The 26182-nt window shown below is 36.6% G+C and overlaps 1 protein-coding gene across 7 annotated transcripts in view; it reads right to left on the bottom strand.

Annotated features, from left to right (window-relative positions):
- CACNA2D1 (calcium voltage-gated channel auxiliary subunit alpha2delta 1) overlaps positions 1-26182 on the bottom strand; it is a 421619-nt gene that overhangs the window by 181821 nt on the left and 213616 nt on the right. For all 7 annotated transcript variants that reach the window (XR_008579526.1, XM_054844365.1, XM_054844371.1 and 4 more), the window contains exon 5: positions 19553-19597. Coding sequence is in view for 6 of the 7 variants with exons in the window: in XM_054844365.1 (XP_054700340.1) it covers positions 19553-19597 (45 nt within the window). In the remaining variant the exon portion in view is untranslated. The remainder of the gene's footprint in view (positions 1-19552; positions 19598-26182) is intronic.

Here is a 26182-nt window from a genome sequence, read left to right as displayed (position 1 = left end):
CAGAACTCGTCTAACCAGGGACATCCACTGATATCAACAACATAGCAGTGTTGAGCTCATCACCCCAGGCTGTCTTCAGTCAATGAAGAGAAATGGGCATTTTTAGAGCACAATTCATTTCTTCTAATTAGACACCTATTTTCCCATGACATGAATCATGCCTTAGAAGTGCCTCCTACTTTCCATTGACTGTAAAAGTAGCCCTAGGGCAAGTTGCCTAGATGTAGAAGTCTGCAACACAGCTGAGAGGAATCTCACAATACAAGTCTATTAAACTTCTCAAAGAAAAGAACATGGGTTCTAATTTTGACCACTTTTATGCAGCACAGTTACTGCATCTTACACTAAGAAGACAAACTTGTTACTTAGTATTTAACCCCACTCTGATGGATGAGACAGAAAAGAAAGTATAACTCTTAACACTCAAAGTATGGGATGATCTTTTTTCCTTAAGCAAATCTATTACCAGGTAAAGTCCAGGGATATCATGGCATTAAATAATCTAAATTGATAAAATTGTGTAAATTACCCCAAAACATTATTCTCCTTGGAACACCTAAAACCACATGCTGCCTTTTACTTTCACGTGTGTGGTATTACTGTCATTAATAGCTCTAGTGGACACAACCGTTGTTATGGAGGTTGCCAGAGGACATCTGAATATCATGCTTTTGCATTTAGATGCTTCTAAGACAGTAATGGTTTAGTTTTGGAATGTGGATTAGAAAAGCAGGAAATACTTGTACAATGCAGCCTGAAATGTTTTGATCCAGTATGCCACTCACTTAAATCTACCAGAAAGTAAAACCATGTGTTGGGACTGGCTGGGATGGAGTTAACTTTCCCCACAGCAGCCCTCATAGAGCTGTGCTTTGGATTGGTAGCTAGCAAGGTGTTGATAGCACACCAGTGTTTTCGAGACTGCTGAGCAGTGCTGGCACAGCATCAGGGCTGTCTCCAAATCCCTCCTCCAAAGGCCAGTAGGCTGGGGGTGGGCTAGAGTTTGGGGGAGGACACAGCCAGGACAGCTGCCCCAAGCTGACCAAAGAGACATTCCGTATCACGTGGTGTCGTGCTCAGCAATATAAGCTAAGAGAAAGGAGGAGGAAGGGGGATAATTTGTTACTAAGGCACTTGTCTTCTGGAGCAACCACTACCTCTCCTGAGGCCCTACTTCCCAGAAAGTGGCTGAGCACTTCCTGCTGACCAGAAGTAAAGATTAAAACTGTTTTCTTTCTTCCATGTGTGGTCTTTGCTTTTTTTTTATTATACTGCCTTTATCTCAATCCATGAGTTTTTTGTCATCTTATTTTCTCCCGCCGACCTGCTGGGGAAAGGGAGTGATAAAGGGGGGGAGTGATAGCGTGGCTTGGTGGGCATCTGGTGGCCAGCCAAGGTCAACCACCACAAACCATTATAACTTACTTTGAAGTGTGCAAACTGGAGCCAGGATCCGTAACAGTTTATGCGTTCTATGATTTGAAATGACACAGCATTATGATAGCTTCAGACAATATAACATGGCTTAATTTTTACATAGGTTTTTGGTGTGGTTTTTTCCTTCTACATTATCACACAGGATTTCCCACCACCCTGAACTGGAATGCTATACATTAAGCAAATGATGGAGTTCTTTTCACAAGTTATCTTTTGGCTTCGTGCTGCTCAAAGTAATGAGTTTGTCTAATTCTGCAAATGCAATCTCAACAATCAATCGTTCATGTGAGAAAATTTCTCTCCTGCCTGAAAGTCATTTGATTTTAAAATACTCTAACACTCTTATTTCTGAAATTAGTACCAACGACTACAAACTCTCGATGCTTTCACAGAACACTTCAGAAAAGAATTTGGGACCATCAAGCCACATTATTACAATAAAACACCAGAATGAGTGGGTGTCAAAAGATATCTTCCAACTAATTTGCCACAAGAAATATTTGGGAGGGAGGGGGGATGGTAAAAGAGAAAGGGGGTGAATCATAAGGTCCATCCTAGCAGGTCTTGCATAGAAGTTTTCATACTACAGTGTACTTAGGGTTTTTACTGAAATTACTGAAGCATCTGAACGTAAAATTATCGTGTTTCTTCTGCTTGGTATTTCAATTTCATTCCAAGTAATAGATACTAGCTTTCAGCCTCTCCCATCACCCATGTGCTATGGGAGAAGCTTCAAGTCTACTGTCAAACTTTGATGAAACTTTGTTTAATCTGAAAGGGTTTAAATAATCTGCCTGAACATCTTAAACTTTCAAACACAAAGTCTATTTCCCACATTTCTAAAAGTGTGCACACACCCAGGTCCCCCACTTTATCCACTATGATAAAGCCTGAATCTGCTATTCTTCCTGCCTGTATTCCATGATACCAAACCCAAAAACTGAATCCAAAATGTCTTCAACTATGTTTTTCTCAATTTAACTGATTTATCTGCTCCAGCTGAACTGTATTTTATATCTACCTCTGCAGCCTTGATGGAGGTCAGTGCTTTATCAGAACTTCATAAAATAACCTAGAAGCTTTTGCATCTCAATAGTTGCCTTTTCCTGGGAGTATTTTGTGAATGTACAGCTCTGATACCGAAACAAGGCTTCTATCTGCCCTCCAAAACCCAGAGACACCCAATGACAAAATCAAAAGTTCTGTAGTTTCCTGCACACAGGATTAATTTTGCTATTAAATCTAAAGGTGTCTGAACTAGTTCTGCACACAACAGGCAAGTATCAGAAGAATTACAGGCAAATAAGCGTTGCACTCACTTAGGCCACTACCTCCTGACCAGCAAGGCTAATGCTGTGCCAGGCCTTACACACCCAATGTTTACAGTGGATCCCTCTATATAAAGTAAAAAACTACTTAGTCTTCATTTGCCAAATTTATGAATTTCAAGTAACCTACATCTAAATTAGAAAACAAAAGATAAGGAAAGATTAAAAGGGGAAAAACTCAATGTTATTAATTATTTTAGTCTGCTATTCCTATCCAAAGCCTGACAGATTGTGGCATTCGTTGGTAGAGTTCTAATACCCGGTTAAACTTTGTTTTCAGGAAAGTAGCAAAACACATATTTTGATGGAAAGTAATCCAGCATGTGAATATAATTAAAATCCATCTCCAACCAATTTCTCTCTCAAGTCAGGAGCTGAAATGCAATCAATACTGGCACAGGAAAATCCCACAGGAGATAGTGGCTGAAGATTAATTTTCTATCTATTCAAACCTGGCCTTCACTTACTGAATTACATTGTTACCTACCACTGACAGTCAGCAAAATAACTCACTCATTTCTCTGCAATGAATCTCCAGACCAATTTCTCCCTCCCTTGTGAGGCAGATAAAATCCATTTCTCTTTTCAGTTCACATTTGCGCCATTTTAAGTTGGTTTTGGTTTTTTTTTAATAAATAAAGTATTTTTTCATGTGTCTACCATTCACCATTGGAATAAAAGAAAATTGATATAGCAGCTAAAATTCAGGTAAAGTGGGTTCTTCTGTAGGTATTCTTCTTTGTGATCTTGGCTAAATCACTTTTTCCATGATCTAAAATAAACTGCAGGTTACTTTCTGGTTTTTGTAAGTCAAATACATAGCAGAAATAATGCAACTTCTCTCTCAAGAGCTTTGTAAATAAAAATTAATGTGCGTACATGAGGTAACCGGAAGCTTTATGCCAAGAAGTATCACTGAAAGATGCGTATAGAAAAGCAAACAACCAGTAAACCGAAACGAAACAAGGTGATTTCAAGAAACTCTGACATAGTTTTGGTGCCCATTTCACTGCAGCCAAACGTGTCCCGATTCCTTTCAGCAGCATTCAGTTACTTTTCATCACCACAGCCATAGGAAGACGAGTAGATTTGTATCTCTGCTAGTAAATTTTCATTTAGTTGAAAAGCACTGATGACTGTAGAAATGAGAAACTTTTTTCCACAAATATAAAACTAATTGTTTTTTTGCTTCTTACAGCTGTTAAAAACTGAAGATCAGAAAACTGGGCTCAATTAAAAAAGTACCATCAATGAAATGCACACTCCCCCACCCACCCAAAGTGAAGCAACCCTTCAGTTGTTTCCTGAAGACAGAGTGTTTTCACGAACAATGCAGAATTTGCTCAAAGCATCAGAACAGATTTAGCATCAGGACAAAAGACTAAAAGGTAGATCTCTTTTTTTTTTATTAATTGCTGAACAGATATGCAGCAATAAACAATGGCATCTGCCTGCTTTCATACTTATGTAAAATAGAAAGGAATTGGTTGCTAGTATTTTCCATTGCCCTAGTATCTAGGGAATTTATTTTGCATAAAAACTCGCTGTCTCTATCAATGCCATTTTGGAGAATGAATGTGGAGATGGAATTATAATTGTTATGGTTTTATGGACATTAAAATTCTTGCTCTATCATTCCTTTCTGTCTTTCCTTGCAGATTTCCAAAAGTTTTATGTTTTCAGCTCTAGGTTTCTGCTCCTTTTTGATTTCTGAATATCTATTGAAATTTCTAAATGTAAAATTTGAAACAATTGAGTCTCTCTGCCTGTTCTTATTTTAGTCCAGTCCCAGATCTACTCTGTACAAAAGAATGCCATCATATACAAACAAATGCTGTCATATATGAAATAAGCACAGCATTTTTTCCTACCCTCAGTTCCTTACTCAAAATCAGTTTTGCTGTTTTGCTGAGTTTTTTTTCTTCCCCAAGGAAAGTAATCCAGTAGAACCACGTACGCAGCCCCTCCAGCACTGCCTGTGGCCCCATTAAGAAGTTACAGCTGGAGCTGATGGGGAGAGTGAAATGAGATGGTGCCTGGAGCTCACAGCTCAGCTATACGCCTGCAGCAAGCAAAGGAAGGGAACAGCTCTTCTAAGGACAAGACAGAGGGAAGGTAATTTTGAAGAGGCAGCTAGAATGCATTTCTAACAGCCATAGCACTTTCATAGCACTTTCGAAAATATCATGAGTGCATCACCTTCCGATAACCTGTTTTATTTCCTTTTCGATAGATGTGATTTTCCAGCTGTGGGAAAACTGCCGAGTGCATTTAGGTGGTTGTGACAGAACTGCAGTTTACTTCATTTCTGTTTCTGTGTCAGTGGGGGACTGTGGTCTTCATTCAGCTGCACTAAGATTTTAAGCAAAGTGACACCCTTCTGTCTACTCTTAGGGAAAAAAACTTAATCAAGAGAGTTATAAATAAAATAAGAAAATGGTTGGCTCAGAAATTAAATGTTCTTACTTCATCTGTTAGACAACAGAGAGATGTTAAATATAAGAATAGATATGCATATTCATATATATAAACGTAAATATATATATATAGGGTCTGGGTAGCTTCAGATGTAAGGGAAATAGTTTTCTATTTGCAACTGTCAGTGTGTCATGCTCAAGAGCCATTTATTTAAAATACATACAAGTTGTTTTCAGTGCTTTTAGTGTTTCCACATGCTCCTAAGTATCAATTAGTTACTCTGTGTGAGTAAGAAAATGAATATAACTCTGGAATGAGTATTTACATTTTAAAAAAAAAGATTTATTTTATAGCACTCATTTTATTTCCAGCATTCTGCCAACTGAATAACTTTAGTATGTATCAAATATAAAGTCAAATTAATTATAAAGCATTTATTTGCCTCAAGCCATTTTTCTGAATGCAAACTATCTTTTCTTGATGATTATTTCTATATATCTACTTACGGGCTTGTCCCTGTCTACTGTATACACAACTATATTATTTTTTATCAGTGGTTCAAAGCCTGCTCTATGCATTCATTTATCTGACCTTCATGGTCCACAGCTTCTGATCAGAACTTTTAGATACCCAGAAAATTATTATATATGCCAAATATAACAATGTTTTCTTTTTCTTGTATCCCAGCCTATTCACAAAATTCGCTTCATCATGAATTTGGTTTCATGAATAAATGAATCGCTGATGTAATTAATTTATCAAACATAAGGACCTGGAAGTCTGGGGACAGACTTTTTGGAGGGCCTGTAATGACAGGACAAGAGGTAATGGTTTTAAACTAAAAGAGGGTAGATTTAGACTAGATATAAGGAAGAAATTTTTTACAATGAGGGTGGTGAGGCACTGGCACAGGTTGCCCAGAGAAGCTGTGGATGCCCCATCCCTGGAAGTGTTCAAGGCCAGGTTGGATGGGGCTTTGGGCAACTGGATGTAGTTGAAGTTGTCCCTGCTCATTGCAGGGGGGGTTGGTCTAGATGACCTTTAAACGTTCCTTCCAACCCAAACTATTTTATGATTCTATGAAAATATGGCACTCTTGTAGCATTTCAGTGAATTACATTTTAGAGAAATAGACAAAAGGATTGGGTTTTCCTAATTTCCTCGGGTGGAGAGAGTTTTAAAACAGAAAGTCAAGCTTCTGGAAATCATCTTCTATTTGAAAGAGTTGACATGACATCTATGAGTGTGCCTTAAATACCACAACTCAGGGAATTATAGTTTCTTGTAAATAATGTAATTATTTTCTTTATTTTTAACAAAAAGGAACATTATCAACATAAAAGAGGTAATTTGGCAATAAGGTAAAAAAAAAAAACAAACCACCAAAAACCCTTAAGAGGAAAAAATATTAATAAGGAATTAATGAAAATTATAACAATTATTTTGAAATTCTAATCATTGTACCAGCATTTTATCATCCATGTTTTGAAGAAAACTGCTAAAGGGATTCATACTATTTTTATTTTGAATCATATCCACAGGACCTATCCTTGCAATTTGTAGCTATGGCTTACAAATCATGAAATTAAACTTCTATACAATTTTGCAGGTAGAAAGCTCGCAGAGACAGTCTGTTTTCAATGACGTGATGAACAATTACCCAGCTAGAAAAGTTAGTCAGCATATGGCTGGTCAGGTATTAGAAAAGAAATTCCATTATAGACTAGTGGTCCAAATGGGATAGAATATGGCAATACATCACGCTAAAAATTAAAATCTGTTTAATTAATACTTTTTGCACAGGAAGTGGAGTACACACATGCTCAGCTTTAATCTTTTAAACTGAAGATAAGAATTCAAATTCCTACTGAACTTAACGAATGGAACTTGTTATTTCATGTTGTAAGCCAAGACCATTCCTCCATCTCCTTGATGTTTACTTGAAAACTGGAAGTGCAGGTTGCCCGAGTCAGCCTATTCCTGCAGCTAATGTCCACTGAGCTCAGGGAGACCACCTACTTGCCACCATCGGCCCAAAGCAAGCAAGCCACAACACAGGTGCCTCTGATTTGAAAAGGCAAAGAAAGGACTCTATTCTGTACGTGTCCCAACAAGGTAAGGCTAAGGAGGTTAGATTGGGTGACAGGATGAGGGGCTGAAAATCTGAAACCACCTAAGCATATCTGCAATTAACTTCATTTATTTTGAAGACTTATGCAAACAGCTTGTCTTTCCTAAAACTGACACAATATTTTAGTGAGTTAGACTTAGTATGTGTTGAAATCTTATTTCTTATTCTTATTTAATAATCAGGAAAGAATTGAAAGTTATGTTCTTTTCTCATGATTACAGATTACATCTGACTTTCACAGCAAAGCTGAATAAAGTCTGCTGTAGTAACATCAGTATGTAAAAATTAATTTTTGTCCTCTCCTATTTTCTCTTTAACTACAATGTCAGGTAAAATGAAATATGTATTTTAAATATTTAAACACATAAGACATACAAGATATTTATCTTCCTAAACATAAGTGTGCCACTTCATCCCCACCCTGTAAGTCATCAACAACCTCTCCCAATCACCACGGTGTTTCAAGGATGATGGAAAGCTGCCCTCATAATGACATCAGCACCCTTGGATCCATTCCATCTGGTCCCATGGACTTTTGTATGTCTGACATGCTTCAGTGGTCCCTAAATCTATCTTCCTCTGTTGTGGGAAGAGCTTCTCTCCCACGGCTCTGCTGCCAGGCTAAGGCACCTGGCAGACTGAGGCAAAGAAGGCACCAAGTACCTCATCCTCACTATGTCCTTAGCCACAAGGTCCCCTTCCCATTGAGGAGTTTCTTCACCTTTCCTTGTGATATCAATGCACTTAAAGAAGCACTTCTTGTTGCTCTTTATGTCTGTCAGCAATACAAACCCCCGCTGAAATTAGACTTTGCTAATTCTATCTCTTCCACCCTTGAAGGTTCAGGCAACATCTACGTAAACATCCTGGTCATGAGTTCAGGAGCCATGATGTGTAAACCCACTTGAATCTTCAACTTGATTCTCTTCTTTATATGGGGTGATCGCCTGGGAAAACTCAGGAGATTAGGACCAGGGTGTTCACTAAGACAGATTTTCCTGCCTTCCCGTAAGATATCAGGTATTGGACAGAGCTGCCTACTTCAGTTTTGATAGTGGCTTGACTGGCTAAGATGACTGTCATTAGCCAACACTAGGAATATTAGAATGGTCATATTAGAATAAAAGCACATCTTACTCTAACTGATTAAAATGTTATGAGCAGTTCAAAAAAGTCCAGTGAATTTTTTTTTTAATGCTTTAAAATTCACAGCCTCCTTCAAATTATTGTAGTCTCATCCCACTAGACTACTCAAACATATGTAATAAAATAAAATAAAAATATCCATTGTTGACAAAAGTCTCATAGGTTACTTGGTCATCTACGATTTCAAGACCAAAATGCACTCTGGTTGATTTAGATTTTTCATACATGATCCAATTAAATTTCAAACTAGAGCCTGTTCTACTCTTATTGGAATAAATTACACTGCCTACCTTTTACCACCCCCACATCTGATTAAAGATCATATCCCTGGAGAATAAGAACTGTTAAATCATCTTAATGCTTCATTGGGAATTAGCTATAATACCCATTGAATGTGAACATTTAATTAATTTGATTTTTTCATCTGATGTAGTTGTCTTTGCCATGCTTTGCTAAACCATCAACTGATCCTGTTTCACAGCACATTCTTATCTTCAGTCATACTGGTTAGGTTCAGATTTTGCACATCCTCAGATTTTGTACATCCTGCAGCATGCTAATTGGTTATTGCTCTTTCTTCTTAATTTGTACCATCTTCTGTGTCAATAACAACATTAATAACAGTAAAGCCCTGCTTTGAGAAAGAGGTAGGAATCCATGACCTCCAGAAGCCCTCCTAATCTAATTTTTTCTGTGATTCTCTGAGTTAACACTAAAGGGGCTCAAAACACTATACAAACATCACTCACTAATTCATGCTCACATAAACATAATGCAGTTTTTCATTAATTAAATGCCAGCTGTTTCTAGGTAGGTAACATTAAACCATGCACTGACCTGAGTTTCATATGGACTAGACTTTCCCTACAGACTAAATACCGTATAATAATTTAAGTAAACTACCATAACACTATGTAAGACTATTTATATGGTTTTTAAAAATGCTAGTATGGTGAAAACCAACAATGTCATAAATTAGAAGAATAGCATGCACAGAGACTGGGGGAAATTTAAGCACATCATAGGGAAGGAAAGAAAAAAAAAGAAAAGAAAAAAGGAAGAAGAAACAAGACAACCTTTAGATGTTGAAAGAACAAAAAAAAGAGTCAGCAAAAGAAAATACCTTTGTAAAAGGTCAGTTGAAGCCGAGTTCAAAAATATTTCGGGTCTGGACAATGTGATTCCCCACTGGATTAGAAGTTTTTTGCAGTATGCACCATAAAGAAAAGCTGCAAGAGTAGCTGCAACCCACCCTGTCACATAGCAACTCTAAAACCTCTGAAAGGCTGGAAGTCAGGAGCCAAAGCAGAAGCACAGATCACCTTTCAGAGCCATGTGGGCAAGGAACGTTTCTGAGGCTGAACCCCGGCTTGGTCCCTACTCGAGGCATGACCCAGGTGCAGAACTAGAGAGGAAAAGACCTTCCATAAAACAAGAGGCTTCAATTCTGAAGCTCTGCTACTTTGCCATACTTATGGCAAGTACTGGAAACACAAGATGTTAATGAAGAGAACTGCAGGAAAGGGATACAGTAAAGAAAGAACTTTTCTATAATAATAAGGTATATATTACATGTATAAGGCTTTCGCCTTATACGTCATAGAATAGACTGACTGTTCACTTACAAACAGTTACAAATGAAATGCTTTATATTAGATATGGTTGTCTTTTTCAGTATATTTTTTTCCCATCTGTTCTCCAAAAGACAAACAAATCTCAGTATGACCAGCACATTTCAAAGTGGCACTCGTACAACGTTGCTGTCTATAATCAAGCAACAAAGTGCTTGCTAAAAATCACTACTTCAAATGCTATAAACATTCTATAACAAGTTCAGCTTTTGGAGTTGCTTTTATTTACCAATAAACAATTACACTGCATTCACTGCAATTCTTATCACTCATGCATTTGACGTTAGTAGGAAATATCCCGAAGGAAGAAATTTTCCATTAAACTGATGAATCACTAGCTTTAGGGCTGAATTCTGATCTTTGGTGTGGCATAAACTTAGCCTCCATGGGGAGACTTCAAGCACTGCTCTTTTGTGCAAATGTGCCTTCAAGGTAGGACTCTCCGCATTAAGAACATCCTCATCTTTTTTTAGGACACTGACAACTACCGTTATCACTCTTGCCATTATTATTTCATAACTCTGCTTCACAGGTAGGAGATAGCTTTGGGGCAGTCATATATTTCATTACCATGTATTTTCATTGCAGCCTCAAATGTATATTCATTTGGGACAAAAGAAGACTTGCACAAATTTGAATAAAGGGATATAAAACCTGACACCTAGTTTTTTAACCAGAATACTAAAAAAAAAAAAAAAGCAAGAACCCCTGCTCCCTGTGGCAATAGATCATTATAATTTCAATAGGAAGCTCAAAGGAATGCCTTTTCTCCCTATGGGCTGGACTCAAGCTTCCCTATAATGCCTTGAAACGGAAAGACCTGACATGTTTCCCAGTGATACTCGGTAAAAGGCAGACATTTCTCAGCGAACAATGCAAAAAGTCTTGGTTCTAATGCAGCCAGCGTCAATCATGCCCTCACTATCAGTTCCGATGTCCATTTTCCAAAGAACGGCATCCAAATCACACTGCTGGAAATTATAACACTGGATTCCAGGTGTGAGAGAGGAAAGTGCACTGCAAAACACTGGATTATGCATTTTCCTAAAAGGCCTGGAAGTCAAGGTACCATGAAATTACTAGAAATAAGAACAGTAAATCCTCTTGTATGAAAAGGATGAATACCAGATGTACGACCAAAGAATATAAAGATATGGGTTTCCTGCTTACTCCTCCTCCACACACGCCAAAGATAAAATGCTTTGTGCTATCTTTTCACAGGATTTTTTTGTCTCTTCACTACTATGCAAGAAGTGTATATTTTAATCATAAATGTTATTTTTGTTATACACTGCAGTGCAAGAAAACTCCCCAAAGCATAATTAATTTGTTACATAAAAAAAGATAAAATATGGATCTACCTATTTAGGTAGATCCAAATAGATTTTTTTTCAATGTATGTACCAAAGTAAGGATGTTCTATGATATCTAGAATGTAATAACTTCAAAGAGTAACATCTCTGACTATGTTGTATATTTGAGAAGCTCAAGACAGAGGCTTGGAATACTCTCAGGAATCAAAAAGTGCAACAACCAGGAAGTATTTTCTGAAAATGGAAATAGGTTAGGACATCTATGGGAATCTATCATTTTTTTCCCGTTTCATTTAGTAAAATGTTAAATGTATTATAAATTTAATTATTAACTCCAAGTACTACATGCCAGTACCAATAGATGTAGGTTAATATTCAATATATATTTTAATAAAAATGAAAATATAGTTGAAAAATATGACATTTATTACAGATTACAAATTCCTGTTCTAATGAAACTTCTCTAAGGCTTTAAAAATGTTCCCTATATGGATGTATCAACAGTCCTACGCTGATAGTTTTTCATAATGGAGGATATAATTTATACTAGCACAAATGTTCTTTCCTTTTTATAGCTTAGGTCAGTCTAAGAGCAAACTACCCTGGCAACATGTCTCCCTTGTCTCTCTTAATAAAAAAAAAAAAAAAAAAAAGAAGACTAGAATAGGGCACTTGTCTGTATAGCTAATACCCATTATAGTGAGAAGGGAAAAAACCAAACCAAACAAACCCTCAATAAAATCCATAGCATATTGCCAAGAATCAGAATAATTATGGCACAAATGCAGCCCAAGTTGTCAAAGAATTCAAATTCAAAATAACTGCATCATACATCAGTCACCTATATATTTACAAATTTAGCCATTAGCCCATTTCGATATCATATTTCTCCAAGAGTGTGCAAAAAAATCATGTAAAACAAGTGCTAAATGGTGTTTTCCAGTGAAATTTTCACATGCCTAATTCTACCACATACCATAAAGAGATGAGAGATTAAACAGAAAATACGAGAATGAAGTATGTAAATATATACGTAAATATCATTTCATCAGATATCTTCAATATCTTGTCCTGCTGCAAAACCCTAGTAGGTTCAAAAGTAGAAGAAAATTAATCTTAAAAAATAGCTGTAACGTACACACATGAAGAACAGGAACAACAAAATTACTCCCTGAAGAGACCTGCAGTAAGTACAAGGACTACTTGTTGGTACCTTCTTGAGAACAGGGACGTAGAAATCAATTATTGTCAAGTCATCCACACTTTCCAATCTGTATGAAATATACTTTGCCCACTTACTCATCACCGATGAGAACCGCTGGGGCAAACTCTTTACGACTCATTTTAACAATTTTCTTTCAGCATCAAAGTAGCAGAGGACAAAGAGAAGATAAAAAGGACCACGACACAGGATAATTGTGACTATATCCATTTGACATAGTTACCCGTGACGGTACAATGTCAAAGCACGTGAGTTGTCAAACAGTGACAGCAGAGGCAACAAGAGCACCACGCAGCTTTAGGTGAGGCAGTCGGCTGGCTGCTATCGCTAGGCTGCCCCATTGTAAACGGAGACTAGGTCTTCTACAGCCTAGCACTTAAACTCATCCTAAAGTATTTGAGACAAATTTCTCACTGGAAATGCCTATCCTTCACTGCCTCTGAAATGCTGAAAAGGAGCAGCTTCAGCTCAGGAGGGAAAGGATGCTTTGAAATCCACTTGTAGCTAAAACCAGGCGGTGGGATGTTGATTTTGTTATTTGTATGCTGGCATCCAGAGCCAGGGAAAGCACTGAGACAGAACTCCTTCTACATATGCAGATACAAGGGAGATTTCTAAAGGTATGTATCATCAGAATAAGGTTAAAATAATTCTTCCAAAAGCAGAGGAAATTCATATCTGCTGGATGACATGTCATAGGTAAAGCAATCCCCACCCCAGCTTTCTCTGTACCGTCAGGGCAGATCTTTCCCTTCAGTCTCACTTTTCAGTCCAGCAACTGGCAGCAGTTGGACTTGCAGAAATCTGGCATCACCCCTGCAGTCTCTAGAAAAGTCTCTTTATACCTGTTACCTTTGAGACTTGATCCCTGGCGTCACCCATCTGCTCTGCCCCAGCCCCTTCTCCCGGCTGACCACGGTCAGGTGCCATCTCCCCCCTCGTGCAGCTCCTGGGACACTGGCTGACAGAGAAACCCCTTCTTTGCTGCTGCCCAGCTACAAAATACATAACATACTACACTTGTTTGGTCAAATGAAAACATTCTGCCATTTTTCAATGTACGCTATGAGAAGAAAAGCCAGAAAATTCCTGAGTTGTTCTGGCAGAAGAAAAAAAAATAAAAATCAGCGTTTCTTTTATCAAATCTAGAGTAGGTTCAGATGTAGTTTCAAGTAAACCTGGCCTAACTGACTATCAAACTCCTTTTTACTGTTAATTATAGCTGCAAATCAAGGCAATTTGCAACACTTGATACCATAAACTACTAGAAAAGACAAGACTTGAGTAAGTCTATAAGCAAAGACTCAATAAACTTCTGATGCCACTGTCAGCATGCCTCTACATCTCAGGGTCTCATCTAGGGAAGAAGCTTCTTAGATAACAATTCTGTTCTCCACTTCCTTCTGCCCAATATTTATTTTGACTATAAATACACATTAAAGAAAAAATAAAATTGGGAGATGGAAATTGTTTTGCTTTCTAAAAAGCATAGGATCTGTACTTTCTGGGCAAGTGGGGTGATGTGTCCTGTTTAAAAATTTTCTTGTTTCTCAGCTCTCCATTTTAAAATGGGAGATGGATTTGGTGGATGGGAAGAGAAGAGGTTATAGCTTACCCACATTTCCCAAGGCAGATTAGGATGTTTTAAAAAACACTTACAAAAGAGCAGGCAGAAGATGATTACAATCACTTGCTATGTTCTCCATCCAATGCTTTCCACCTTATATGCCCCGAATTGTGGTGTGTTAAAACTCACCAGGAATTTTTTAATATCACGTTTAGATTCACACCTAATCATCCTTTCTTAGTTTTACAACAGTTTTCAACTTGATGAAGATATATAATTTTTTCATCATTATTATTTTTAAAAAACTTGATAGCTCCATTAATGCTGCAGTTTTAAACTCAGAGCGCGCTACTGTTTCACTTATTTTTCCAAAATAACAAGGCATCACCGAATTAGGAATACTATGTAAAATATGTGGCAAAGACAGCTTATCAGTTTTAAAAGATTTCTCACTCAAAGTTTTATAAAGTAATAAAAACTTGTTTATCGTATTTAAAGCCACCCTAGGCATGCTCCAGACTGCTTCCCTCTAGTGGAACCCACACACCGAACCTACTCACAGAGTGAATACACATTTTGTGCGGGTACTTACTCCCCAAAGGTACCCATAATTCTGGAACCTTCATGTTAATTCAGTAAAATAAAATAAAAAAGTGCTACTATCACTTAATCCATGATCAATAACTACACAAGAAGTACCGCTCTGTTACTCATAACTGCAGGCCACCATGGGAGTGTATGAAGGGAATCTCCAATCAATCACTTGTGCTAACTCAGGACACAACTCCTGCCAGGAGATGCAACTGGCTGCTCCCAATTGTACCCTAATGAGTAAGACCTACAGAGGAGCTGCAAACTTCCAATGAGCTGTGGCTGGTTTCATGTTAAAGAAACATTTGTTTATTTGTAATACTTAATCCTTTTAGTAAAATCCCTGAAAAAATTCAGTCTTCTTTTCCTTAGGCTGTTGTAGCTGGTGCAGGAAGGAGTTTATAAAACCATTACAAGAAATTACACTAAAAAAGGCCAGAAAAGCAGCAAAATGCAAAGAGGAAATGAGAGAAACATTAAGGAAAGAATCGAGGAAGAATGAAAATTAAGCAATCGAGCAATTCCGTGCATAGTGAAGAGGTGGATTACCTGAACACACGTAAACAGAAAACTTACATTTAGAAAGCATCTGTAAAGAAGATGCAGAATCACTGGAAATAAAATGGAAACCAGTACAAAAAGAGGAAAGGACTGAAGAGTGAAGCAAAGATGGCTATAAATAGGGTGGGGTACAAAGGACAAGAAGAGAAAACAGGCAAAGCAATATTAAAACTTAAGGGCAAGGGCACCTTAATGTGGTACCACGCAGTTGTCCAATAAAAGCAGCGCAGCATTTGTCCAAATACGACACAGGCAGTTGACACCTGCAAATTAAAGTGCATGACACAGACTGCAATATATCAAACTGAAGGGGATCTAGGGAATAGGACAGTGAATGAAACCCTGAGACACCTGTATTAAATTACAAGTTTGGCAATTCTCTTCCTATGAGATATGAAAAATGGGAAAATATTACCTCCTACCTTGTTGTGAGGATAAAACTCATTAATTATCATGAAGTGCTCACACATTACAGCGCTGTGGGGGAAATAAGCAAGTAGAATCTAATTGCTCTTGTAGGATAAAGAGTACAGAAGGTATATTACTGATTGATGGACTAAGAGGTTACAAATTGATTGTTTTATCTGAGACTGGGAAATCCAAAGGCCATAGAATGATTGGTCTTCATGTGCTGCTTTTTTTTTTTCAAGTCCCAGCAAACAGTCATCAGGTTCAAAAGGACTCATCGAGTCAGCAGATGAAAAATGAGAGAGAAGGATCTCCTGGATGCGGTACTTAAACAGGAAGAAAGCAAGCAAACTATATCGCAGCATATTAACATACACCAGAAAAAATACACAGAATTTAAGTTAGAGGATTGGTCTTCTGATACAGCCATAATTTTAAAAGGATGAGTGGAGACAAATAAAAACTGGCAGGTAGGACCTGTGAGATGAATTTCTTCTAATTCTTCAAAATCTAGAAGTTAAGAACTAAAAAGGTCCTTTATAAGAACCTGGTCGACAGAGAGAAATGCACATCTAGAGGTGATTTAGCTGACCTTAGACATCTATCTCAGAATAAACTGAACAGCTCTCTAGAGTTATCCACGGTGACTAGCTTAGATATCCAATTTTAATAAATAAATTTCTGCTACTGATTATTCCTACTTGTACTGAAAGATAAATATAATATCATGTCCTGTGATCAAACGAAGGCTCGCAGCATGGAAGAGAACAAAATACGAACTTGTTAGAGACAGCACAGAATGGATGGTAAAAGCAGTTTTACTAGCCACTGCTTCAGAGGTGATTCTATTAAAACCTCTTTCTATATATACATATTAAAAAAAAAAAAATGCCACTAAAGTCCTCTCAAGCATTTTATCAGGCAGGAACAGGGGAGAAGAGTCTGTGGTGCTTGCATACATAGATCAGACCTGGATGCAAGTTTTCTCAAAACAATTCAGTATCAGATCACTGACCATCTCATCCTTACCGCTTCTTCTTTCAAGTTAGATTACTATCACAATGACAGCACAGGCACAAATACAGCTATTTTCACACTCAATGTGTTTTATCAAAAAGTATTTAACTGATTCTTACAACTTTGATAAGATAGAAATCATCAGTAAGCATACCCACAAATTTCTATTCCCAAAAAAGTGCCACAATTAGAACATATTTTTTTCTTAGATTCCTAATCTGCATTTATCTAATCAGCCTCAGCTTTACTGATGAAGGAAAATAATTTCTACATTTTGATTTTTTTTAAAAATATTTGCATAAAAATTTCAACAGTGAAAAACTCAAGACACACGGAAGAGCCTTTTTTAGGAGGTACATGTTAGTGGTTCCTGAAATACTGGGCTTTTAAAGGGATCCAAATCTGCATGTATAGATTGCATCTCTAAAATAATTGTTCTTTTTCTACAATATAAACATAATTTATGTTATTTATGAAGAATTAATACTGATGTTGCAGCTGAAGGAGGGTAAAGTTTAGCATCATTATGAAATACTCACCTTTTCTAAATAGCAAGAATCATAGAATCATGGAACTATTTAGGTTGGAAAAGACCTTTAAGATCATTGAGTCCAACCATTAACCTAACACTGCCAAGCCCACCACTAAACCATGTCCCTAAGCACCACTTCTACACGTCTTTTAAACACCTCCAGGGATGGTGACTCCACCACTTCCCTGGGCAGCCTGTTCCAGTGACTGACAACCCTTTCAGTGAAGAAATTTTTCCTAATGTCCAATCTAAACCTCCCCTGGCACAACTTGAGGCCATTTCCTCTCGTCCTATTGCTTGTTACTTGGGAGAAGAGACCAACCCCCACCTGGCTACAACCTCCTTTCAGGGAGTTGTAGAGAAGGATAAGGTCTCCCCTCATCCTCCTTTTCTCCAGGCTAAACAACCCCAGTTCCCTCAGCCGCTCCTCATCAGACTTGACCAGACCCTTCACCAGCTTCGTTGCCCTTCTTTGGATGCAAAGAAGCAGAATTCAAGTGTTTCTCTAGGATGAACAAATCCAGCCCTTAGCAGATACGCCGAACCAATGAGGTATCCGTGGCTGAGATGATATCTGAGACTGGCCTCTCTTTTCAGGGTGTGATTAGAACTCATGGAGAACTTTTTAATGGTATCTCCTTTAGTCAAAACATTTGTTCTGATCAGCTTGCCAAAAAAGCTTAAATGTCTGACAGAAAGCACATGCTCTCAAACAAACAGAGCTTGTAAATGCTGTACTTTCTCGATACCTTTTCCCTTCACATTGTTTTCTAAACTTAGAATTAAATAAAGAGATTAAAAGCAAAACAAAACAAAAAACTCTTTTTCTTTCTCCTTCATTAATCTTTTTATTTGAGGGCTGTTATGAAGGAAAGAAAAATATTTATTTCAACAAATATAGCCCTATAAACATACTGGCAACTCAAGCAGAACCACAGTCTCAATGCTATATTTTTATATTTTACACAGTCCATACAGAACAGATCTGTGAGAGTAAATTCTGGAACACTGTTTCCTTTCCTGCCTTGCCTAAGAGATTTGGATTTATGTTGTGGTAGTCACCTCGAGACCTTTTCCAATACGATTTAATCATAACAGGTACAGCAGGATCTTTTATTTCACGCCATAATCTATCATCACTATATGGTGCATTTAGATTCAAAATCCAATGTTTAAGCTTTGTGATTCTGTTTCCAGAAGTGATTAGCACCTGCAATCCCAGTGAATTCAATCAGAAGAAACCAATATATTTCAAATTTAGGTCACTTTTAATGAATTTTACTTAGAGCATGCAAATTCTAAAACTCAGGACAGTAGACTTTGTTGTATCTGAATTCCAGTACTCGTAACTCTATAGAAGCATATCAAATAGTTCTGCTTGACATGATCTATGTACCTTCTTTAATTGCCTTACAGCAGAAGCATCAATTACAATAGTGATGCCATCAATCTCTAAAGAATACTTGATTAAAAAGTGCAAATGAAGCATGCTGGCAATTCTGATTAATACATTTACAACATTTTTTCTATGGTTTTATAAATTAAATCTATAATGAAGACAAGCAGTTGTATTATCCCAAGTGAAAGTGAGGATAACTTGTCTTCTCCCCACAAGACAGTAAGATTTTTAATAGTTAAAGCCAGATAGGAAACTTCAAACCACTTAAAGTAAGAGTTTTAGTAGAACTAGGAATTGAAATATCATACATTTTGTCTAAATCTTGGGACTGGATTTTCAATTTCCCCAAGGCTTATTACAGTCATATGAGTGATCACAAAGTGCATGAAAATAGTTATTCAGTAGCATTTTACATCTGCTTTCCCCTCGTCTGAAAAATTTCTTACAAAGAATACAGAACAAGATAATATGAGCTTGGAAAATAGGGCCAGAAAATAGTTCCTTCAGAGTAAAGTAAATTATTTACATTTATCATTTTGATTCTCCAGTCCTATAATTATGATTTTATTACATTTTAAAAAGTGAATGATACTGCTGTCAGGATCTTTTTTCTTGCAGCACATTGCCTGCCCGCTCAGTAACTCAGACTGTATGAGGGAAGACAGACTTTGAGAATTGGAACACAAAATATTATCTGGCTCTTGAGGAAACTTCTGAAGACATTTTTAAGTTTCTTGGTTTCTTGCTTTTGCAAAATATTTAAATGCTAGTCTTAGAGTTTCATTAATATTTTCAATCCTTTAATTTTCTGAGATTACAGGCAATGAAATAAAAAGAAACATATTACTTACATCATTCTGATCATCTTTTGCATTGTAGTAGATTATATCATTATTCTGTAAGAGAAAGAAAAGTAATTCTGTTAGTTTGAAAGTAGAGAATAAAGTTTACTGGCAATAATTGGTACAAAAATACATTTTTAAATAAACCCGCATTTCTTTATTCTCTTTGAAATATGACAGAATCAGACTTTTGCTTGCTCTCCTTTGCACATAGTATTTGCCATGCTCGTGTTTAACTTCATTTATTTAATGCCTCTTCCCTGGTAAACTACATAAGTCACTCAAACAGCCAGCTAGAAAAGTACAGACAGCATTGGACAAAATCCAGAGCTCATAAAAGACTTCCCTAAGCTGTTTTTTTTGCAGACATATGACTCTCTCACTGTGCAATTAGGTGATTTATGCACCACGAGATCTAGCAGGCAATACATACGACGACGCGTGGGCATTGCTAAGTGGGTTAAGTATTTGTTGCACACACGTTTATTATTTTATTCACCTCCCAAGGTGAAAATAAAATCTGGGAAAATACATCACAGGAGAGTCTGGCTGCGGCAGCGTAGAGTGGATCCTGGCAACTCTGTGGAAATACTGTACTGCAGAATTCGAGCAAAGCAGTGAAGGAGAAGATTACTAGTTTTTACGGCAAAATCAGTCAGAAACTTCTTTCAGTGTAATTTCTACAGCGGTTTGAAAACTGGGGTATTTCCTGTGGCATATGGTTTTTGTTTCTCTTTAAATATTTCTGAACCCCATAAAAACCTTGAAGATTTAGGCTCACTGTAGTAGTTTCCCACTACATACAATTACTGTAATGTGCCCTGTACTTGCTTTTATACTTTTTCAAATGAAAGTAAGCACTTGTTATGCGCATTTCTGTACGAAACAGACATATACGTGTATGTAGCATTTTTTAAAAGTCCCGTTACAGATTGTGAATAAATAAATGGAGAAGGAACTACATTTCTTCATGTGCAGCACTGTGTTTAAAACAGGCAATCACTGTTAACCTCTAAAATAGCCTCAATTTATATTTTCAGTTCTGTTTATAGTAGTACCTTTGTATTTATGCATCTAAATAAAAAGTTGACCACAAAAAATATTTTTTTTTTTATAAATACCAACAGAAAATAATTATTTCAGTAATCATTTTTCAAGTGGAAGTGTTCAAGGCCAGGCTGGATGGGGCTTTGGGCAACCTGGGCTAGTGGAGGGTGTCCCTGCCCATGGTGGGGGGGTGGAACTGGATGATCTTTGAGGTCCCTTCCAACCCAAACCATTCCGTGGTTCTATGAAGTGGGTAAGCCAATGACATTTATTACTTGCACTAAAAAAGTACCATGACGTGCTACAAAGTAATGCTGTTCACCTTTATAAACCATCATTTTCCTCTCTTCATAAATAATGACATTGTTCATTCCCCTTTACGATCTTTTTTGAGGTCCAAACACGAAATATATTCTAGATGAGCTAAATGCCATTTTGAGGTAAATGCTATTAACATGAACTCAGCCTTTTTCCTTTTCCTTCAAAATGCAGTTTCTCACTTTTCCATCAAGAAACTCTTCTACCCACAGGTCAGTTGGGTTTGTATCAGTATCTGGGTAACTAAGCCAGACCGCAGTGTGTTACAGACACAGGAGGAAATTCCTTTCATCATTAAAGACCAAAGCTAATCGTTTGCTCACTTGATTGTTATAAAGAGAAGAACAAGTAATGCTTATAGAAGCCTTCAATTAAGTTGGAAGAGGCAAAAGATTCAATTTTATTCAGATCCTCTTTACTTTGTACACGGTTGTGTACAAAATAACTGCTCCGTAAATAATTAGATCTGTTCAAAAAGCCATGCGATTGTTTAGCAGGTAACATTTAAAACTGCAAAGGATCCAACTCTGAGTGGTACTACCTGGAAATGGTAGCACAAGTGTCTTCATCACAAGAGGATCTGTTTAATTTAAAAAATAAGTTCTTTTACTTCAGAAGACAGGGGAAAAGAATACTCCTCTCACCACACCTCCTATGTTATGTTATGTTATGTTATGTTATGTTATGTTATGTTATGTTATGTTATGTTCTTATAAGTTTATTATGAGAAGTTCCCCAGCCATCTCTTCCCTGGAAGCTTTTGTTCAGGAAAAATGAGACCAGGAAAAGTAACAGACATCCTTATCTGCATATAATATATACACATATTCTTTTTGTTTATTGGTTTCATTTTAAAAAGGAACTTTTTGATTAAAGCACAATTCTATTGGGTCTTCTCTTGTATTGTGTCTCATCAAGGTATCAGTTTATTTCCCCACCTATTCTTATTGCTCAAGTTTACCCAAAAAGTATACCTTGTCACAGAATCACTTAATGCATAGGATTTTAAACATTTTCCTCTATGCATACAATTCTGTTTACCTACTTAAACAAAAAAATTCTTTCTTGTCACAATTCTATTTTTCCCTATCTTTTATTTATTTTTTTATTTGTTTAAATTGATCGAAGACCGCATACCACTGTTACCTATTTCTACTGGACTAAACAGTATTTCTTAAATCATCTATTAAAGAATTATGTTTAGAAAAAATGATACATTTACATGTTAATTGAAATAACACCTCCAAAATGAATTAGATATTTTTTTAGGCTATACATATGTTGTAGTTCATTACTCTACCTGGAAATATTACCTATACAATGCATAAACTAACATTGACATTGCTCATATCAGAAAATAGGAGACACACAGTCCTACAACACATTGAATGCTGTGCAGTTCACAAATTCGATTCATGAATCCGTTATTGTCCTGCTTTCAGCTGGGACAGAGTTAATTTTCTTTCTAGCAGCTGGCATAGTGCTGTGGTTTGGATTTAGTGTGAGAATAATGTTGATAACACACTGATGGTTTAGTTGTTGCTAGGTAGGTGTAGTGTCTACACTAAGTCAAGGACTTTCCAGCTTCCCACACCCTGCCAGGTGCACAAGAAGCTGGGAGAGCACAGCCAGGAGAGCTGACCCAGACTGGCCAAAGGGATCTTCCCTACCATAGAACGTCATGCTCCTGTGTAACTGGGGAAGCTGGCCGGGAGGTGGGGTCACTGCTTGGAAACAGACTGGGCATCAGGGGTGTTTTTTCCATATGTGGTGAGCAATTGCATTTGGCATCACTTGTTTCATATATGATATTATTATCATCATCATCATCAATCATCACCATCATCGTCATTATCTTCCTTTGTTATCCTATTAAAACTGTCTTTATCTCAACTTACAATTTTTTTTTTCCCTTCTCCTCCCCATCCCCTTGTGAGGAGAAGGGGTGAGCGAGCAGCTGCGTGGTGCTTGGTTACTGGCTGGGGTTAAACCATGACAGCTGTATCTTTAGAGGACAATTTTTCATGATTTAGCCACTTCTAGCTGACAAGAACAAATTGCTTTGTTGCTGGTTCGAAAGCAAGTGGTTTAGTTATTTATTAACTTCTTGACACAAAGAATTTAAATCTTTCCACTGTTATATACTTCTGCCACCAGATAATACTGCACACTTATTCAGCAAGCCTAAAATACAATGTAAATATCCCCGATTTTTTTTTTTTTTTCTTTATCTAGTAATGCTATGAGAGTGAGAGGGGGACATACTGCTACTGCTGTTCGGGAATGAAGGGATTTAGTAAGACAAGCCTGAAGCTGAATTCGTGGAAGAATTACTTTAGGAAACCACATACATAAATTAGAAACTTTAGCATAGTATCAGTGATTATATAAGTTTACAAAATTTATGCAGTTGGAAAAGTGAAGGGTAGTTTTCACTGTCATGAATTCCCCTTTAAGAGCAAACAGTTTCAGTATCTGACAAGGATATGCAATGCATACAAAAATTACATTAAGGACCAGGCCATTAATATTTTATTTGTGTCTCTCACTGCTTTCTTCTATTCTATCCTAATAATCTTTTTCTTCCCCACTTTCATTGTTATTATCTGCTGAAGTTAGATTGTTCCATTGTCATTATATTGCTTTTCATTTCAAGAGTACTTTGTTTCCCAGCTTTGGGTATAAAATAATTCCAATGGGAAACACTACATATTGGGTAGTATTAATGAATTCCTAAATTTCATCAGACAGAATCCAAAGTTTCTGGTCTCTATGATCTCTATGTCTAGAGATTTGAAGAAACATACAGACTCATCAAACAGAAAAAAAAGCATGGGAAAATATCATCTTTCAGAACATCTGCAGATGAAATTTGGATTCACACCAACACTAACTCACACTCGCATTTTGATTCTCTATGGAGCAAGTTTACAGACACAGTCTATGATTTGACTAGTTAAATGCCTAATCTCAACTCAGGATTATGTGAACGGAGCTGAAGTTCGCTTGTGATCACAGGAAATACTACTTTTTTTTCAATCCAAGTCTTTCAAGAACAACACAAAGGGATTACATTGCATCAAGGCATATCTGGCTCTACAGATAATTACTTACAGTAAATCATGATAATATTTCTATGACATTTTGTTGGTAAAAGCTATACATCGTCCTTTACCAAGTACCATTGATGAAAGCTCCTTGTCGTCACTGCCACATAATGGCTTCTGTAGGACAAAAGTGCTCAGTAAATCCTGTGCTAGAATTCCAAGGATTGTCCATGAAATATGGACCCCATCAACTGGCCAAACCTCTTAGATCCTGTGATGTAGCCCAAAATGGGGTTAGGCATGCAGGGGAGACTGAAGGTCTAAAATCAATTCTAGAACTCTGTGAGACACTATAATGGATTACCTGAAAATAAATAAATTTATTTAAAAAAAAAAAAATAGGAGGAGGGGGAGAAACCAGTTTTCTGCAGCTTTTCATATAGTAAGAAATTAATGTAATGTAATGTGTTGATTTAGACAGACATCACAATTACCTTTTTTTCCTAAAAGTAGCAGTTCTGAAAAAAATTGTGGATTAAATGTGAAAGGACAAATTAACACTTTTTTCCATGACTTTCTTTGCTACAAAGATGCTAGAAGATAATGAACTCAGAAAAGAAAACAGAAGAGTTTTTGTTTAAGGTCTCCATACTTCAAACATTTTCTTCAATAAACCATTGAAGGCAAACTAAAAATTAGTGTAGTACATTATATTGCAAATATATATTACTGCTTAATTATTAACGCATGTTTTAAAACATGAAATTAAGGCCAAATATGATTATTTTGATTTTGTTTTAAAACAGCATACTTGTCATAACTTCTAAGTATTTTACACAAAATGTGCTAAAGCAACTAAAAAGAGGCAACGTATAAAAGTTCCTTACGTTGCAGTTAACCTGCTAGTAGTGATACCTATGAGGATTCTTTTGTCCTACATGTAATGAGGTGGAGTAAGAAATCGAAAAAACAGGAAAAAAACAAACCATATTACAAATATATGTCTAATTTTGACTGTTCAGTTTAAAAATAAGTTCTTAGAAGTACAGATACAAATTTGGAGAACATTTTAAAATCATATTAGTCCCACGCACTTTGAAAAGACACAGAACACTAGTGAAAGAACTGGGAGTCCTGTTGCTCAGCATGCAGCAGTACAAATACCAATAATACCGGTTTATCTCATCTTTCATAGACATAGCAAATGAAATTAGTGTAAATGCCTATAAATGCTTCACTGAGTGTTGGTAAAATCCATCTGCTTTAATTTTAAACAATATTTTCTTGTATCCCCTTGGATAAAGATATGTATTAAAAACCAGTCACTCTAATACCTTCAGAGTAATTAAGATTTAAACCCAACCTAATAAATCCCATGACAAATAAGCCAGGTAGTTTTAGTTTAATCCCTTATATAGCTGACACGCAGTTTAAGGCACAATTAGACTCTTCAGAAAAGAAAGCTAAATATGGCCTACCACAAATCAAAAATGACATCTGTTTCTAAAGAGAATAACTTTAGGGAATAAAAGCCTGCAAATAGGGAAAAAAGAAGAGAATGCCAACTACTACGACCTCTTTTATTACAGCTTTGTAATTTTACATAAGTGAAATAGCACAGGCAAAATAAGAGGATTACCAGCTAATAACTTTTTTCCTTCCATATCCATGAGTAGAAATACTGATTTACCTCCTGTCTTTAAAGTGAACCCAAAGTCCAGCAATATAGTAAATTAGTTGTAATTACTGTGTCTGAACATGGGTTGTAAGAAATGGTTTAGAAAGTGCATTTAAAACAGGATCCTGAGACAGGACTTAGAAACGAGTACTCTTAAAAGCTATTTTTAACAAAACAATGACAAATATCAAACAGTTCAATAACATTCTAGTCTAGAAATATTTCCCCATATTACCCATCATATGGGCAAATGAGTAACTTGGGTTAGACATTTTTCCCCCAAATATAATTTGATTACATAACTACTTTCTCAGAATATTACATTTCACATACTAATTAAAACCTTCCAGGTCTGCACGATAATTTATGATAAGCCTTTTCCATCGGATTTGTGTAACGAGCTTTTCTCAGGTTTCTACTGAGACTAATAATTGGAATGAAAAGACGAAGCTGAAGATTACAAGAAATAACATAAAGGAGCATTGAAGGTGCTGCATATACTTTGTCATAGAATACATTTTCTTTTAAAAGGTGAGAAAAATCAATTTA

The sequence above is a fragment of the Grus americana genome, chromosome 1, assembly GCF_028858705.1.
Source record: "Grus americana isolate bGruAme1 chromosome 1, bGruAme1.mat, whole genome shotgun sequence".
NCBI classification, from domain to species: Eukaryota; Metazoa; Chordata; class Aves; order Gruiformes; family Gruidae; genus Grus; species Grus americana.
Note: the sequence above shows the minus strand (reverse complement) of the source record. Positions and strands in the feature narration are given on the sequence as shown.